This window comes from Alligator mississippiensis, chromosome 2, assembly GCF_030867095.1.
Source record: "Alligator mississippiensis isolate rAllMis1 chromosome 2, rAllMis1, whole genome shotgun sequence".
In the NCBI taxonomy this organism is placed as follows: Eukaryota; Metazoa; Chordata; order Crocodylia; family Alligatoridae; genus Alligator; species Alligator mississippiensis.
The window spans coordinates 100,605,079-100,621,839 of NC_081825.1; the positions used below are offsets into that span (position 1 = coordinate 100,605,079).

The window sequence follows — 16,761 nt, forward strand, 5'->3', positions numbered from 1 at the left end:
CAACACAAATCACACCCCGCACAACCTACCACCATTGAATTTTGAAAAATCATTAACAGTCCTTTTATCATATGTGTATCTTAAACACAGTGAGTGAAATCTAGGCCATGCTGTATCAATAGAAGTTTTGTCACCGACTTTTACCTGGAATTTCAGTTCATCTCAGATCCTTTTGTGCAGTATGTTAAGTCCTCAGGTTGTCTCTTAACATGCAAAAAAGGAAACAGTTTTTTGGGCTTTTTTTCTAAATGAACAGAAAAAAAGCAACCATACCTTTAAAATAATAATTAGAGAACTTGCTTTTAGCTTACAATTATGCCATTCACAAAATGCCTGTTGCTTAATTGAAAAATAAGTTGGTAATGTTGACTGAGAAAAAAAAACTGCTATTTCTTACAGCAGCAGTTTACTAAAGAAAAGGATGGCTTCTTGTCTAAAATTTGAGTTTGAAACACAGGTTTAAATCCTAGCAGATTGGAATTAGTCTTTTGGCTAAGATGCTGCTAAATAGAGTACCAGACTGCTGAATGGATTTTAGATAGATTCCTGTATAATATCTGTAGATTTCCCTAATGGCAATATTTTTTGTAAGAGTGTTTTAGAAATCATGGCCACAGACAGACGTGGAAAAAACAAACAAACAGCACTTTACCAGAAGAGGCATCACATCAGTTTCACCCGTCTCGCCCAACGTCTGTATAGATTGTGCACTTCAGCAGGACTTTTTGGCTCTTCTGTTAATAGCTGATTGCATCAGCTATTGGATAAAAGCACCAAAAAACCCTGGTGAAGCATGATCTATACAGATGTTGGGCAAACCATGTCAAACTGACGTGATGCCTCTTCTGGACATGCACTGCCCTCGGTGCAGAGGCTCACAGAGCTGAATATAAAGTGCTGTTTTGTTTAGTTTTTCTACCATCTGTAAGCCGCCCATGTGATTATGGTTGTTTTCCAGCAGCAAAGGATCTGAGGAATACGTTCAGATGAAAAAGCACTATATATACATGTAAAATATTACTTGCAATATTGCAATTCTTTATTGCTGCTGGTGCAATTGATAGCAAACTAAAAATCAACATTTTAAGCTGAGAGCAAATAGAGTCTGCATCTTACAGGCTTTTTTAAAAGTGATGGGAAAGAAATGTTTAAAAAATAATTTGGATGAAAAATAAACATACTCAGAGGCATAATGGAGCAACTTCATGCCCTGGGCAATGACAATGCACTGGGTAGCACCAGCGACCCATGCTACCAGTACTGGTGGTGCAGCTAGCAACCAGATGCAGCAATACCTATTTTTGCACCTTCCCCACAAAGTCAACCCTCCCCCTCTTAGTTATGCTCTGAACACTCAATTAAAATGTAAAGAAAGTAAAGGGAAAACTGAGAAAACCTCATGTTGTTGAGGTGTCAGCTAGTGTGAAAAATAAGCAAAGCTGTTATTTCAGATTGGTGGGTGCATCTTTCTCTAGCTCTTATAGTCCAGCTCCTTCATGCCCTCTGCAAAGCTAGTCTACACATTTACCATATTCAGAATTAAAAGCAACAATCAGCACAACATTGTTTCCTTAAATTGTTAAAATCATACAGACTCAATTCTTTCTGAGGAGGATTTTTTTGTTTCTTTTTAATTATATAATTTTCAGTCCTTATACAATTCCAGTGTGCACCAAAATTCCTTAGCAAAAATGTTTACATAAACTTTAAAACATACAGCTAATACTTTCTACAGGTAAAGAATTGCTTCATTTCAGAATGTGGCGAATACTGAGAAATAAGGCAAGTTGATGAGATGAATAAGTCAAATTTTCTAATATTAAAATCTGTACAACTCTAGTGGAAATATTGGCTGTGTGAGATGTTATATAAGAGCTAAATTTGGCCGGAGGAGTTTGGGAGGAAGTTGCATTTCTTATTCTCCAGATCACTGTTTTATTGTCATTTTCATGTTATAATAACTGTTGTAAACTGTACATAACGTGAAAGTGGCAGGAACTTGTTATGAAACTGATTTTTTTTTAGTGCATCTTAAATTAATACATTTAGGCCAAAGAAAAATACCATGTGAGGCAAAAAATTTTAGTTTCACCGTCTCAGAAAATTCTTACTATAACTGGGGAATATCACTGATAGTTACCATCCCTATTGTTCTGCCTGCTTATTAACTGGAGGTAGTGCCATATTATTGCTTTGGATTACATTGTACTGTAGGGCACACTAGTTTCACAGTCAATCCATACCCAGGTTCTGCCAGCAAATGTTTATCAAATACCTTCTGGTATTTGATAAACATAAAACTAAATATAAAAATAAAATGGTAAATATAAAATTCTGCATAGACCCAGTCTTGTCTTTCTGACCTCCCACAAGGAGGTATGTCTGTGACTGCAGGTTCTTCAGATATCGCACAGCCAAGGGAGTTCCTGCACACAAGGGCTGTCATGTTTGAGATGGTGCTCACTTCCCTCATGTGATTCCCTGAAGACCCCTTTTCCCACGTGGGGAGTGTATTGCATTGGTCTCAGAATCCACACCAAAGGAAGGTGCCAGTTTGGCTTGCCACATGCATACTAAACTGTCTGAGAGCATAGTCCGTCTTGGGAACCCATCCACACCTAAAAAAACTCAGCTGTGTTGAACAGCTGCTGAGGTTCCACCCTGTGAATGCTGTTTGGTTCAGGAATTGGCCTTGATCCAAACTGAATGAAAATAGATAATATTTTCATCTCCTATTAATGTCAATAGAAAATACAGGCGTTCATCAGAAGGGTTATCTACCATGCATGCATGTTTATATGTCTGAAGTATTCGTGCTTACGCACTGTTTTTGCAGTCCATTAAGTATGGGCTAAATTAAAATACGTTGCTCCTGCAGTATGTCAGACAGGTGGTACTGTCATCATTCCTATCAAGCAAAATTTTGGAACTGGATGCATAGTATTCACCAGTGAACTTCTGTCAATTTGACACCATGTTGAGGAGTACTTTATTGGGAGGCATTACTTGTGAAAATGCTGCTATAAACACAGTAATGGATTTTGCTAAAGAAATGCTTCCTCAGACATGGTGATGCCTGTTGCTTCTTCAGAAATAATTGTCCTATTTATCAGCCTTTAAATGTCCACAGGTTAGGCAGTAATCAGATTTCTCTGCATCTATTTGGTCCATCCCTGAAAGTCGGAGGGTGCATCTACATATGCAGTTACCCCCACACAATAAACTTGGGCGCAGTTCATGCTGGAATGAGCTGCTTCTGGGCACAGTATATACATATGCCCAGGATCAGCAATTCAAGTTGGGGCAGAGAAGCCCCAGGCCAGCAGAGGAGCTGGCAGGGGCACCAGGGTGCTACAATGTGGGGCTTGCCAGCAGGCAGCCAGCAGTGTAGCACCCTTGTGCCCCAGCCAGCCCTGGTCACCATCTACACATGCATTGCAGTGCTGTAAATTACACCACTGTAAGATAGTACTTGTCCCAAACAGTACTATTCTATGGCACATGTAAATGGTGACACTTTACTGTGGAGGTAGTCAATCAACTTCGCAGTACAGCTCCTGTCTAGATGCAATGAGAGTGGTATAATTTGATCCCTTATGCCACTATGAGGCATTTACATAAAACATAATATAGAGGTTTATGTGATTTTTTTTTTTTTTTTATTTCTAACATGTAAACTTAAATTTTAAATATTTATTTTTCAGTATTCTCTGTACAACTGAGCTTCATGTTTGTAACTTTCCTCTTTTCTACCAGGTATGTGATTGGAATTAAACAGAATGTTTAGATATTTTCAGTATTTGTACAGTACAGTATAATCGTAATATATTTGTGTGTGTGTAATTATATATTTATAATACATAAATTCAGATAGATATATCTTAGGGCTGTGTGAAGCTTCGGTTGCTGATTCGATTCGGTGGCTGAATCTCCAAATCTGAATCGAATCAGAGGATCCTTTAATCTCTCCGAATTGAATCGGAACCCTCCAAATCAGTTTGGAGAGATTCGACGATTCAGACATAGACACAGCTTTAAATGTTTTTACTACATACCTCTAGGTAACAGGTGGCTCACGAATGCTGCAGTGCTGGGGCACATGGAGCGTCCCACAGAAGCGCAGGGGGTTCCCCAGTGTGCTCAACAGCAGACCCAGAAGTGGACCATAAGCACTTCCAGTTCACTTCCGGGTCCCCCGGAGACCATGCGGGGGGGCCCCCTGCGCCCCCTCAGCTCGGCAACTGTTGCCCCCTGGGTCTGAGGGAGCACCCGGGGTCCCCCTGCACTGATCGCTAAGCCAGGGGGCACAGAGGGGCCCCCCACGTGCTCCCCAGCAAACCCGGAAGTGGACTGGAAGTAGTTCCAGTCCACTTCCGGGTTTGCTGCCAAGCATGTGGCAGCCGGCGTGCCCCGCCCCCCCCCCCCCCGCGCTCACGTGGGATGCTCCATCCGCCCCAGCATGGCAGTGTTCACGAGCCGCGCCTGGTACCTCGAGGTATGTAGAAAAAGCATTTTAAGCTGTGTCTGTGTCTGAATCGCTGATTCTCCAAATCAGCATTGAATCTTCAGATTTGGATGAATCAAATCGGGCCAAATCCAAATCAAATAGGGCCCACTTCACACATCCCTAATATCTCTTCAGTATTTCTCAATACTTTCACTTAGCTGACTCTTGTCTCTGTATTTGTAAACTAAGCAAATTTGCTATGAAAAATTTTGGAAGACATTGATTTTGATTATCTTGTGTTGATCTCAGGTTTGCTGCACCTGAGGTTAGGGAAGCAAAGTGGTGTCACTTTTTCCATCTTCCCTGGTACCAAATGAGTGCCAAACTCATTACTGGTGAATGTTAGAGCACGGGTGTGCATACTTTGACTTACACTGACCGGAACATCCCTTATATTTCATTCTGCTGACCAAGGAGTGCCAGAGTGCCCCGTACCTCAATCATACCCCTTCCCTGAAGCCCCCTTCGTCCACTGCTGAGCATATGGTTGAGAAGAGGGAGTGTAGGCAGCAGGGACCTTCTAGCACTGTGGCAATTCACACTTCCACTGCTTCCCTTGCTGCCAAATTTCCAGATGCATAGGGAGTCCTGCAAGCTGCTGGACCAACCCCTCCCACAGGATCCAGCCCATGGATTGGCCCCATGCCATTCATCCTGCCCAAGGTGCCAAAAGGTTGAGCACCACAAGTCTAGTAAATACGTATTTTGAATCTCAGAAAAATCTCTGTCCCATTTGGATTGAAGGTGTGACCTTGCCTGAGCAATAATACACCTCTGTTAGGCAGTAGTCAAATTTCTGTGCATACCTTTGGTACACAGATTTCATCATTTTTTCACCCATCTTGGCTTTAATTTTATGCCATCAGTCCTGACCCCAGATTCTTAATAGAGATGTAGATATCCATATCTCCTTATATGCAGCTATTGAAATTTAGTTTCATATACTGTTTGGATAATAAAATTGATAGCATTATCCACTGAAAATAGAAACTGCCTGTTGGGCATTATTTCAAAGATGAGCTGGTCACTAATGCCATACAGAATGTTTGAAAAAGTAACCTGACCTGAAATAAAGTTGTGTCCTACATACAGCTTGTTTAGAATGCTGCATGTTTCTTGTGGGAATGTATTCATGAGAGAGTTTGCCACAACTGAGAAACAATTCTGTTAAAAAAAAAAATCAAACACTACTGTTCATTTGTGGGTAGAATTATTTCTGTCACTAGTACTGATCAAAGTGATATGAACATGCATATGGGTACTTAAAGTAGTACATTTGATCAATGATATTTTAAGAAGGCTTTTACTAACAAGGATTATTAAAACTCTTTCTTTCTAGGAACAACTCTGGTTTCACGCCAGCAGACACAGTGGCTATCATTTTCTGTTCTACACACAAATCCCTCACCTTGGGTAAGTCAGTGTGAGAGATCAAGTTTAGCTTTTTTGATGAAACCTTAATAGTATTTGTAGTTAAGTTTGTTATTTTTTTAAATCAAAGTAGCTCTCTGGTTCAGTGCAACAGCAAGTACCCTTAATAGCATACTACTAATATTACTATATAAATTATATGGGTGTAGGTTGTAGCCGTGTTGGTCTAAGGATATAGGCAGACAAAGTTCTTTGCGTGAATCTGATATCTTTTATTAGACCAACTTAAATAGTTGGAAAACAATTATTAAGCTTGGAAAACAATTATTAAGTTGGAAAACAATTATTAAACCCGAAAGCTTGCTTAATAATTGTTTTCCAGCTATTTAAGTTGGTCTAATAAAAGATATTAGATTCACCTAAAAAACCTTGTCTGCCTATATAAATTATAACATTTTTGCACAGGGAAAATAAATGTTTATTAACAGGAAGACAGCATAGTCTTCTGAACTGGGATATCAGTAGTAGTACTGTTAAACCATTAATGTGTTCCTCCTTTAAAGAAAGCTATTTTATTTCCTGTTTTTGATGTTCCATCACTAATCCAATATTGATAAAGTTTGAGGTTCATTACTGATAGTGTTCTCAGTTATTCTTATGTAGTCACACAATAAAGGTATTATTGTTCAAAACTGGTTAGCCCAAGGCAAATATAAAGTATTTAACATACTTGGAAACAAACCACCAAGGACAGTACTGTTTTATGCTTAGTTTTACCAAATTCAGTATATTTATCTTGAGAAGTGCATTTTTCTTTATCTTTGGGCTGCATGTTTTATTTATTATGATTCATTAGTCTAAAACATGACTGAAGTATTTTTCATTCAAAATTCCTTATTGATAACAGACATGTTATGGTAGAAATTTAAAAAATACAATTAAAATATAGCTACACTATATTTGGGAAGGCTCTCAGGGCTGATGCCTGGAGCCAAGCTGCAGCCACCCCTGCCTATCTTCCCTCACATTCCACGCCTTCACAGCCAGATAGAAAGCAGCAGACAGAGCAGCCTTCAGTCCTGGTGTCTGATTGACCAATGCTTTCTCTCCTGGAGCCAGTGTGATGCATGGCCCTGGAACTGGAGTGCCAAGTGTGATCCTGGGTGCCAGGTCCAGCTGCAAACTGACCCCACGCACCAACCTGATCCAGTATGTGGGGTTATATCATTCAGCCAGATGGAGCTCCCCATACATCTGGAAATTTGGCAGTGGGGGAGCAGTGGAAGTGTTAATTGCTATGGCTTCTAGAGCTCCAGTAATTAATGCTGCCACCACACCCCCGCCACCAAATTTCCGTACTTGTGCAGAGCCGTGCTTCTCACGTTTGCCCCAATTGCCACTGACTGGTTTTGGAGAAAAAGTTATATGCATGAAAATGTGGTATTTGATTTCTTTTTTGACTCTGCTGTAGTATTTTGAATTATTTTTTACCAAATTAGTTTCTGCTGCTTTGAGTATAAAGTCAGACCTTAAATAGCACTGCACTTCAGCACTAGTGCATCACAACACGTGATTATAGTAAGGAACTTGTGGACCTATGGTACAACTATGACATAAAATAAATGCTACATGCATTCAAGCTCATATATATGTGCAATGGTTGAAGATTCTTTTTCATTATTGTGTGATGTTTGTATGGGAACTGTATACACTTGTGTAACCTCTGATACAGAAGAAATCTTTATTTAAATTTGAGATATCTCTTGGGATTGCTTTCACTGAAAATGAGCACGCTATATTCCTCTCTTGCTAGCTATTCTTGTGTCAACTACTTACAAATAGATGTATGTGGATCATCTACTGCCTCTCATAGTCTTCCTTCTGATAACATTTATGTTTTCTAGTGGTGGATACACAAATTAATAGGAGTTAAGAGTGTTGGTAGGTTGCACAGTGTTGGAGTCCCACCTCTTCTACTCAGATTTTGTCACAGTACTATTTTTACCTTCTTTTTTTTAACTTCAGGGTGGATTGCTTCATTTTGAGCTTATCATTAAAGAGCACTCAGACATTCCAGCTGGTGCCTCATGCTGAGGTTTGCTTCTCCAGTGGGCACACCACTAGGAGGATATGACTCATGCTTTGCTTTTTTTGCACTGGCTGCTTATTTACAAGTTTCATTGCAAGCTCTGAATGGTCAGGGATTACATCTCTTTCTGTGTTCCATCACCATGGTTAACATTTTCCTTCAAGCCCATTGGGAAGGATTTGTTTCTGTTTACCTTCAAGGCTCTAGTGCCGCTATTCAGCTGGTAGTATATAAGTGACCTCCTACAACTGCAGTTTCACTGTTAGGCCTAAGATTGATTTCTCTTAGCTTGGCATTTGTTGGCATTTAGAGCTCCAGTAGGTGCTTCTCATCCATTCCCTAGGGAATTTAGAAGGGAACCAACAAAAGAGGAAGAAGAAATGACAGCTTTAAAGCTTTAGAAGTGGTAAAAGGAAAAGCATGAGAAGACTTGTATAAGGCACTTTCTCCCACACCATGTTATGAAACCAAGTAATTCCCATGCAGTGTATGCTCGTGAGGCGAACTGCCACTTCCACTGTTGAAACTGTGGAAAAGTGCTCACTCTGCACTGAGATGAGTGGTGTTTACACATGCTGAGTTTTATTTTGTAGACTGACACAGTTTTTTTTCCCTCAAAGATCGGGATATAGGGCATGTTTGCATAAAGACAAATTATACTGACTAGGTCTTTTTATATTTTTAATTTAATATCACAAACTGATTCATATTGCCTAATTTAAATGAAACGTTCAGTGATTTATAAATAGACTACATCAGGTAGACGCATACAATAATATTTAATTATATTTCAGTTACCTAGTGTGTCAGGCCTACAAACTTATAGAGTGGATAAATGCAGTACCCACAATACCTTCTGGCTTATTCACCCGCACTTTGTTCTTTCTTCCCCTTACTCCCTCCCCATATACATGCACAGTTCATATGAGCACACACATATGCAGGCATTTGATTCATGGCTTTTATTAGTGCATTTGCCATTGATTGATTAGTACTTAGTATTAGTACTTCTTCTATTGATTGATTGCAGATGAAGTGACTATTTGACCTTTAATTATGAGTCTTGCTATTGAAAATGACATTGAGCTATGGCTTCACATAATCCATCTGAAAAGCCCGACATGATGCCATTCCCTGGAGTTCATTCAGCAAGAAAGAAGAGGCCTGAAGGAAGTGCAGAGCTATCAGTATGGTTCATCTAAAACAATACTGCAGGGTTGTTGCCTATATTTGCACATAGTTGCAGTCAAATGTAGGGGATTATTGTATTTTCAAAAGAGAGCAAATTACTGGCCATCAGTCACTGCAGGAAAAATAAACAAGCAGACTCAGCAATATTTTGTTTTTTAATTTAAACCTTCAAGTACTTGAATAACTACAACTTGTAGGTGTTTTGTTCAGAAGAAAATAAGTGGCTACTACCTACTCCAACTACCAAAAATGCAGAATGTTAGGTATGATTGACAATAGATTGTTTAAAAGTCCTTAATGGATTTTTTTCCAGTTAAGGGTACATTTTCCTGTTTTCTTTCTATTGTTACATTTTTAAATCAGGGCTGGCTAACTCACAGGCTGTGTGCTGTGCACAGGAGGTTAATTTGCAGCCCCTATGGCATGCAGCATAGAAGTTGGCCAGTGCTGTCTTAAGTTAATGTAATTCAAGCTTCCAAGTTACATAAATGCTCTTAAGTAGTAGAAGTATTTATTTTGGTGAACTAAAGTCAAAGTCTTAAGGTGTGCAGCCACCAGTTGTCCCCAGGGAACCAAATGTCCACACATGTCTGGACGCAACCAGTGTGGCTAACCTGATGAAGAGGGCTTTAAACTAGGTTCTATAGGAGATGGCTTTAAGCTTCCTGAAAATCAAAATGGATACATACAAACAGTGGAAAGAAGAACGAACATGTCACTAAGGAAGTAAAAAAGGAATAGCATGAACATATGGGAATAAAATTAGGAATTAGGAAAGCACAAAAAACCCCCACAAGTTACAAGTGGCAAATGTTAAAGGCAGTAACAAAAACGTTATACAAATATGTCAGATGAAAATCAAAAACCAGGGATATTGTGGGATCTGGTGTTAGGGCTCAGCAGATAAGGTGAGTTATTAATGGAAGCTTTAAGGAAGATAGGTGCTCAGTGTCTATTTTGCTTCAATCTTCATCCATGCCCCCATGATAAGTGAAGAACGTGTAAAAGAACTTTTAATAATCTGAATAAATTTTGTAAGTAGAGTCTGAAAAAAGTAATCCCTGAATGCTGAAGGAACTAGCTGAAGAAATCTTGAAGCCACAATTGATAATATTTGCAAACTCATAAGTGATGGGCCATGGTCCAAGAGGATGAGAAAAAAGCAAACATAATTCCCATCATTTAAAAAGGAGAACCCAGGGAATTAGAGATTAGTCAGACTGACTTCAGTAGCTGGGGGGTTACTAGCTAAATTCTAAAAATATTCTTCAAATATCTAGAGCAGTGCTTCTCAAAGTGGTGGTCCGCGGACCACTGCCGGTCCACGAGCCACCGGTCGCTGGTCCGCAGCGAGTTGCCAGGAAAGAAAGAAATACATTTTCAGAAGCATAACATTGATATGTCATAGTGCCACAGTTTGTACTTTCCAACACTCCAGGTGACGTCACGTCGTGTGAGGTGAGGAAAGAGAAAGAAACAGCCGGTCGCGTATTTGTGTAGCGCTGTTACACGCAGTTGCTGCCACCGGCTGAAACGGGCATGGGTCCCTGGCCCACTGGAAAAAAAATTGCTGGTCTACCAGATCAGATAGTTTGAGAAGCACTGATCTAGAGGATGAAGAGGTAATCCCTGGCAGCCAACCTGGATTTGTTAAAAATAAATTATGCCAAATCAAATGCATTTCCTTTTGGGCATGGTAGTTGTTTCCTTAGATGTGGTGAATGCAGTGGTCATAATACGCCTGGATTTTAGGAAGGCGTTTGACACCATTCCAGATGACATTTTTATAAGTTAGCAGGAGAAATATGAGCTATATAGAATTACTGTTAGGTGGATACATAATTGGTAAAATAACTACAAGCAAGAACAACTATAAATTGATTGATGTCGGACAGGCAGGAGATCTCAAGTGACGTTTCACAGGGGTCTGTCTGGTGCTATTTAACATTTAATTAATGACATGGATGTGGGACAACAGAGTGAAATGATTACATTTATAGACAAAAGAAAAGTGGGAGCAGTTGCAAGCACTTTAGAGGATAAGATTACAATTCAAAGTGGTTTTGATAAATTGGAAAGAAGGGCAATAGACAGAAAAATAAAATTCAGCAAGAGCATATACAGGATGCTACTCCTAAGGGAGAAAATAAGGGAAATTGGTTTGGTACTGAATGGGAGAGACTGAATGGTTTGGCAGTAGCACTGTCAAGAAGGATCTAGAGGTTATGGTGGATCAGAAACTCCACATGAGCCAGAAGTGATATTGTTGCAAAAGATCCAAATAGGATTTTCAGTTACATTAACAAGCAACATGTGCAAGGCATGGAGCATGGGCAGTAAGTACCTTTCTACTTGGCATTGGTTGGGCCTTAGCTGGAATACCCTCTCTAGTTCTGAGCAACATATTTTAAGAACGTAGAGAAATTGCAGAGGATCCAAAGGTTTCTCTATGTTCTTCTTAAAATATGAAGTTAATAACTTAATTGGAATGCAAGCTATGTGAAGAACTAAGTAAGTTTGGGTTAAAGATAAAGAGATTTAGAGAGGGCATAAAAAGGAGTTTTTAAATATTTGAACAGCTGTCATAAAGGAGAGAGAGAAAAATTGTTCTGCTTTGCCACAGGGGGCAGGACAAGAGGCACTGGCTTTAAACTACAGATTTAGATTAAATCTCAGAAAAAAATTCATAATTATAAGGACAGTAGAAGAGTGGAGCAAGCTGCCTAGGGAAGTTGTGGAATGTTGTTCAATAGAGGTTTTCAAGAAAAGTCTATGTAGTCATCTGTCTAGAATGGTTTAGGAGTAGGATCCTGCATCTGTGCAGGGACTTCAACCATATAACCCTGGAGATCCATTTAAACTTTGATTCCAAGTCATTTTATGTCTTTACATTTCAGAGCCTTTGTCATCATCTGCTTTCCCATAATCCTGCACTTTGTACCTCATTATCATCTAACATAGGTTTTAGAGTCCGAGAGGAGAAGCAGGGCTAGAAGAAACCTCCAGAGATCATCTGCCTGAGGCAGGATCATCCCTATCCAAACCATGTCATACAACCATAATCTAAGCTCTGCATAAGACTACCCTCAGCCCTGACACAATGTAGACCTAACACCATAACCTGCCACAAGTAAAGCAGAGGAAATACTTCTACAAAATGTTCTGCTTCTATAAAATGTAGGCATATGCTCAAAGAGGTCCCAGGTAGAGGACCACAGCCCCCACTACAGAAGAAGGCAAAAACAAAAACCGCCACCATCCATACCATTCTGACCATGGCATAAAATTCCATCCTGACCCCAGATATGGTGATCAGTCTGACCCTGAGTGGAGAGGCAAGACCCTCTAGGCAGGAATCTCTAGTTTTTCTCATAGCAGGATAATGGCACACCCCAGTTGAAGTCCCCTAGCCTTAGCTGTAGTCAATACCCAGTGCCTCTGGGGAGGTTTAAAAACACCCTGATAAATATAACAGAAAAAAAAGGTGTGGGGAGGTTTCAGGAGCAACCAGCAAATCCTAGAAGCATGGGAAATATCCATGGTAGAAAATAGGCATAGCTACGCCTAGATAATCCCTGACCAGTGGTTGTCCAACCTCTTCTTGAACACCTCCAGGGATGGAGAGTCCACAACTTTCCTAAGCAGTCTATTTTACTCCCTCAGTATTCTGACACTGAAGAAGTTTTTCCAGATATCCAGTCTAAATTTACTTTGCTGCAATTCAAGCCATTGGTCTGTGTCATCCTTCCTGCAGCAAGAAAGAAATGGTGCTTCCCTCCTCTTTATGGCAGCTCTTCAGGTATTTGAAGGCTGCTATCATGTCCCCTTTTAAGCATCTTTTCTGCAAGCTGAACATGCCTAGCTCCTTCAGTCTCTCTTTGTATGATTTGCCTTCCAAGTCCTTGTTCATCTTTGTTGCCCACCTCTGGGCCCTATCTAACTTCTCTACATCCTTTTTAAAATGTGGAGCCAGGAATTGCACACAGTACTCCAGATGAGGCCTAACCAGTGCTGAGCAGAGAGACATTATCACCTCCTGTATTCTGCATGTAATGCTTCTATTGATAGAGCCCAAAACCACATTCACCTTTTGTGCCAGCTGCATCACACTGCAGACTCATATTAAGTCTGTGGTCTACCAAGACTCCCAAGTCCTTTTCCATAGTGCTGCCATCCAACCAGGTGTCCCCTATTTTGTATTTGTGTTTTTGATTATTCCTCCTGTGGTGTAGCACCTTGCATTTGTCCACATTGAACTTCATCCTTTTAGCTTTGGCCCAACTTTCCAATCTGTCCAGCTCTTCCTGAAGTGCGCTTGCATCCTCCAGCATGTTCACAATCCTCCCCTGTTTCATGTTGTCCGCAAACTTGCTCGAGAAGCTTTCTATGCCAGCATGTACATCATTAATAAACACATTGAACAGGACAGACTCCTGTGGGACTCCACTCAGAACCTCCTGCCATTCTTTCCTGGACCTGTTAATAATTTACCCTTTGCTTACAGCTATTGAGCCAGCTCTCTCTCCACCTTGTAGTAGTTTTATCCAGCCCACATTTCTCCAGTTTGATTTAGTTTCACAATTTCTGACTGAGGAAGGGATCTTTAAGTGACACACATGCACCTAAGAGAGAAAATCTTGTTAGTAGGGGCATTCATTGGATGGCTGGAAGCTATGTTAGGGCTAAGATGTACTTTCCATTTTCATCAAAACAGTTAGACTCAGTAGGGTCCTGCTGAAGCCATTGCAGCTTCTGAATTCCTGGCTAGGTTCGGTGGCGCACAGAGCCTTGCAGAAGCACTCTTGCTATGGCCCACTCACCCCAGCTGTCCATTTTTCTGTATGCCTGCAAAGTGAATTGATTTAAATCAGCAACTTAAATCATGATTTCAGTCTCCAACTGAGTTTGATCAACAAGATTAAGCCTTTAATGTAGTGCATGACTTACTGTGCTATATTCATAAAACTTAATTTCAAGAGTTAGATGTTTCCCTCTCTACATTTTTTCTTTCTATAGTAAAATATTCAGGCCTTAGCTCAGACAACACACAAACTTCTGACAGAGGCTCATGATTTCAGCATATTTTTTTAATATTTTAGGAAATCATAAGTTTACACCTGACCATATTTCTAATAGGTTTATTTTTAAGGAGGAAACTTCTGAACACTATACTCATTTACTTGGCTCTGCAAGCCCACTTGAACGAACCCAATTTAGATCCAGTTGTGGTTTCTTTGCATTTTTTTTTTTTTTTTTTGCCAGCAAGATTTCTGTCTCCAGGGTTCTGCACAGGGGTTTTTTTCATCTGTTGATAAAGACAAACCAGTGACTTCACCCTCATGTTATATATGCTTTTTAAGCATATCATATTTTTATAGTAGAAGCATTTCAACAGCAATACAGTAGAATAGTAAAATACTTTTCTTTAAATGAAGTAGTTCCCTCTGGTTTGCCAGGCTGCTTTCTTGGTGTTTCAGATTGGCATATGAAGTGAACATTCACAGTCGTTTTCAGTGTGACTCTTAGAGTACAATAGCCAAACAGGCACTTCTTAGAGTAAACCCAGGCCTGCTTTGATATATGCCATTTCATAGCAGGCAAAAAAAGCAGCATTGTTTTGGCAATACCTTTTCCCCCACCACATCCCCATGGTCTATACTGCCAGAGCAGCCCAAAAGGGCTACAGTGACCCTTTTTCCAGGAAGATAATCTCTTGATAGGTGTACTGCAAAGTAAGAAATATTGTAGTTTAAATGGCTTGTTGTGAGGCTTGGACACAGTGCATGCTTTTCTGCTGCTGCGTTTAACATGATGTTCATGATTCTGTCGTTTTCCAAAATTTGATCTCTCTGTGACTGCAAAAGGGGGCTTCTCCAGGAAATTAAGGGAACTCCCTTCTTATCTGACCTGAGACATACGCTTTTTGATTAGACTTTGAATATAGGCAAGAAATTCAGCACTGGCTCCCAGTGCTTCCTATTCATCTGTACTCTCTGCCAGTAGTAGGTTTTTTATTAATATTTAGAAAGTTTGCCTCCAGCAGTACTAAAATGTGCATCAGAGAACAACAGTTGTTTACTGTGTTTGAACTGAAGAATCTCACCCAGGAGATCTCATTCACTTGAAGTTTACATCTCTCAATCTCGACTTGCAAAAAGAGATCGATGAATAACAATTGTCATTTCAGAGTTGCACCTCTCCAATTATTTATTTGGTTGTGTGTCTTCCCAGATGTATGCTTAATTGGATCAGACACTAAAAACCAGATTGCAGGTTTTTAATGACAGCAAGTTCATACCTCTTTATAATAAAAAAATAAATAAACACACAGATCCAGCTGTAAAATGATAATGACACAAGAGAGGCCTCCCGACCCTCCCTCCCCGCCAAAACACAGTTAAAGTTAATTTATCTACTTTAAGAGACTATGTTATACTCAGCAGATAGCTGACAGATTACCCCTGGGGAGATCCAAGTTTGGACACAACTCAAGATTCCTTTATCCCAAGCTGGCAGAGGCTACAGATGTCATCTATACTAAAGTTTGAGAGCATTGAAGAGGATGCTGAATCTTCCTGAGACTGTCGCATCTACATGTACTAGTTTCAGTGCTTCTTCTGGCAGTTGGTCTCAGATGCTGACTCGAGACACTTCTGAAGCTATGGGTGCAAGAATTAAAACAAAGAAAACAGCCCCTATCACTACTACATTCCTAATTTTCAGCATTTTAGAACAGGAGATGGATATACACAGTTCTTGTCACTAACTCTGGAGAAAGAGCTAATACCCACAAAATCTTAAGTTATTGTCCAAGTGATAGCAAAGGTAAATCATTTAGTCCCTTTGGGGTTCTTTCACCAAGTATACTCTTTTGCTGGCCAAAAAAAATCTGAAAAGAGAATCAAAGGTAAAGTCAGTGCCAGCATTTCTAGCTTCTAATAGCTGTCTTTTCCCATAGCCCAGAAAAGTAAATAATAAAGTAAGGGAGAAGAAGTTCTGTTTAATGTATGCGTTTTTCATTTGCATTGATGCTTCAGGAGAGATTTTTTTTTTTTAAATAATATATTCTTAAAAGTCAAATTAACTGACAATTTGAAACAAGTTTGGGGCATATCCTTCCTTGCGTGTTCCCAAATACAATAGGAATAATGCATGTGAGTGTCTTATAATGTCTATGCTAATAATGTATTTAGGTAAAATTCACGTAGTCAAAATTTTTATGCTTAGTCAATTCTAGCGTCAGCTACATAGGAAGCAGAATGGTTGTGTTCAAGGAGAATGTGTGTTTATTAAAACAAAGCTCTCAGTCTGTGGAATAGCTCTCTACCTCTGTAGGTACTTCTTTTTAACCATTATAGTTTCTGAGGCCCTATCATAGCTCTCTTCAGAGAAGAGCGTTTCTGGAGTTGCCTTTGAGAGCAAGAAACTCATCGCTTTGGTACAGCTGATGAAGTAGGAGACAAACTCCTAATGTACATTTTCTGTATGAAGAATTACTTGATAAAGTGTCTCTAAATGTCAACAAAATGTCTCTAAAATAACTAGGGTCAGTGCTACCACACTGCGATGTATATGCAAGGGTCCCATTGTAGGTATTAACCAG

The 16,761-nt window shown here is 39.8% G+C and overlaps 1 protein-coding gene across 2 annotated transcripts in view; it reads left to right on the forward strand.

Moving 5' to 3' along the window:
- SLC10A7 (solute carrier family 10 member 7) overlaps nucleotides 1–16,761 on the forward strand; it is a 215,304-nt gene that overhangs the window by 180,624 nt on the left and 17,919 nt on the right. For both annotated transcript variants that reach the window (XM_019481515.2, XM_014593664.3), the window contains 2 exons: nucleotides 3,705–3,756; nucleotides 5,847–5,920. In XM_019481515.2, coding sequence (XP_019337060.1) covers nucleotides 3,705–3,756; nucleotides 5,847–5,920 — 126 coding nt within the window. The remainder of the gene's footprint in view (nucleotides 1–3,704; nucleotides 3,757–5,846; nucleotides 5,921–16,761) is intronic.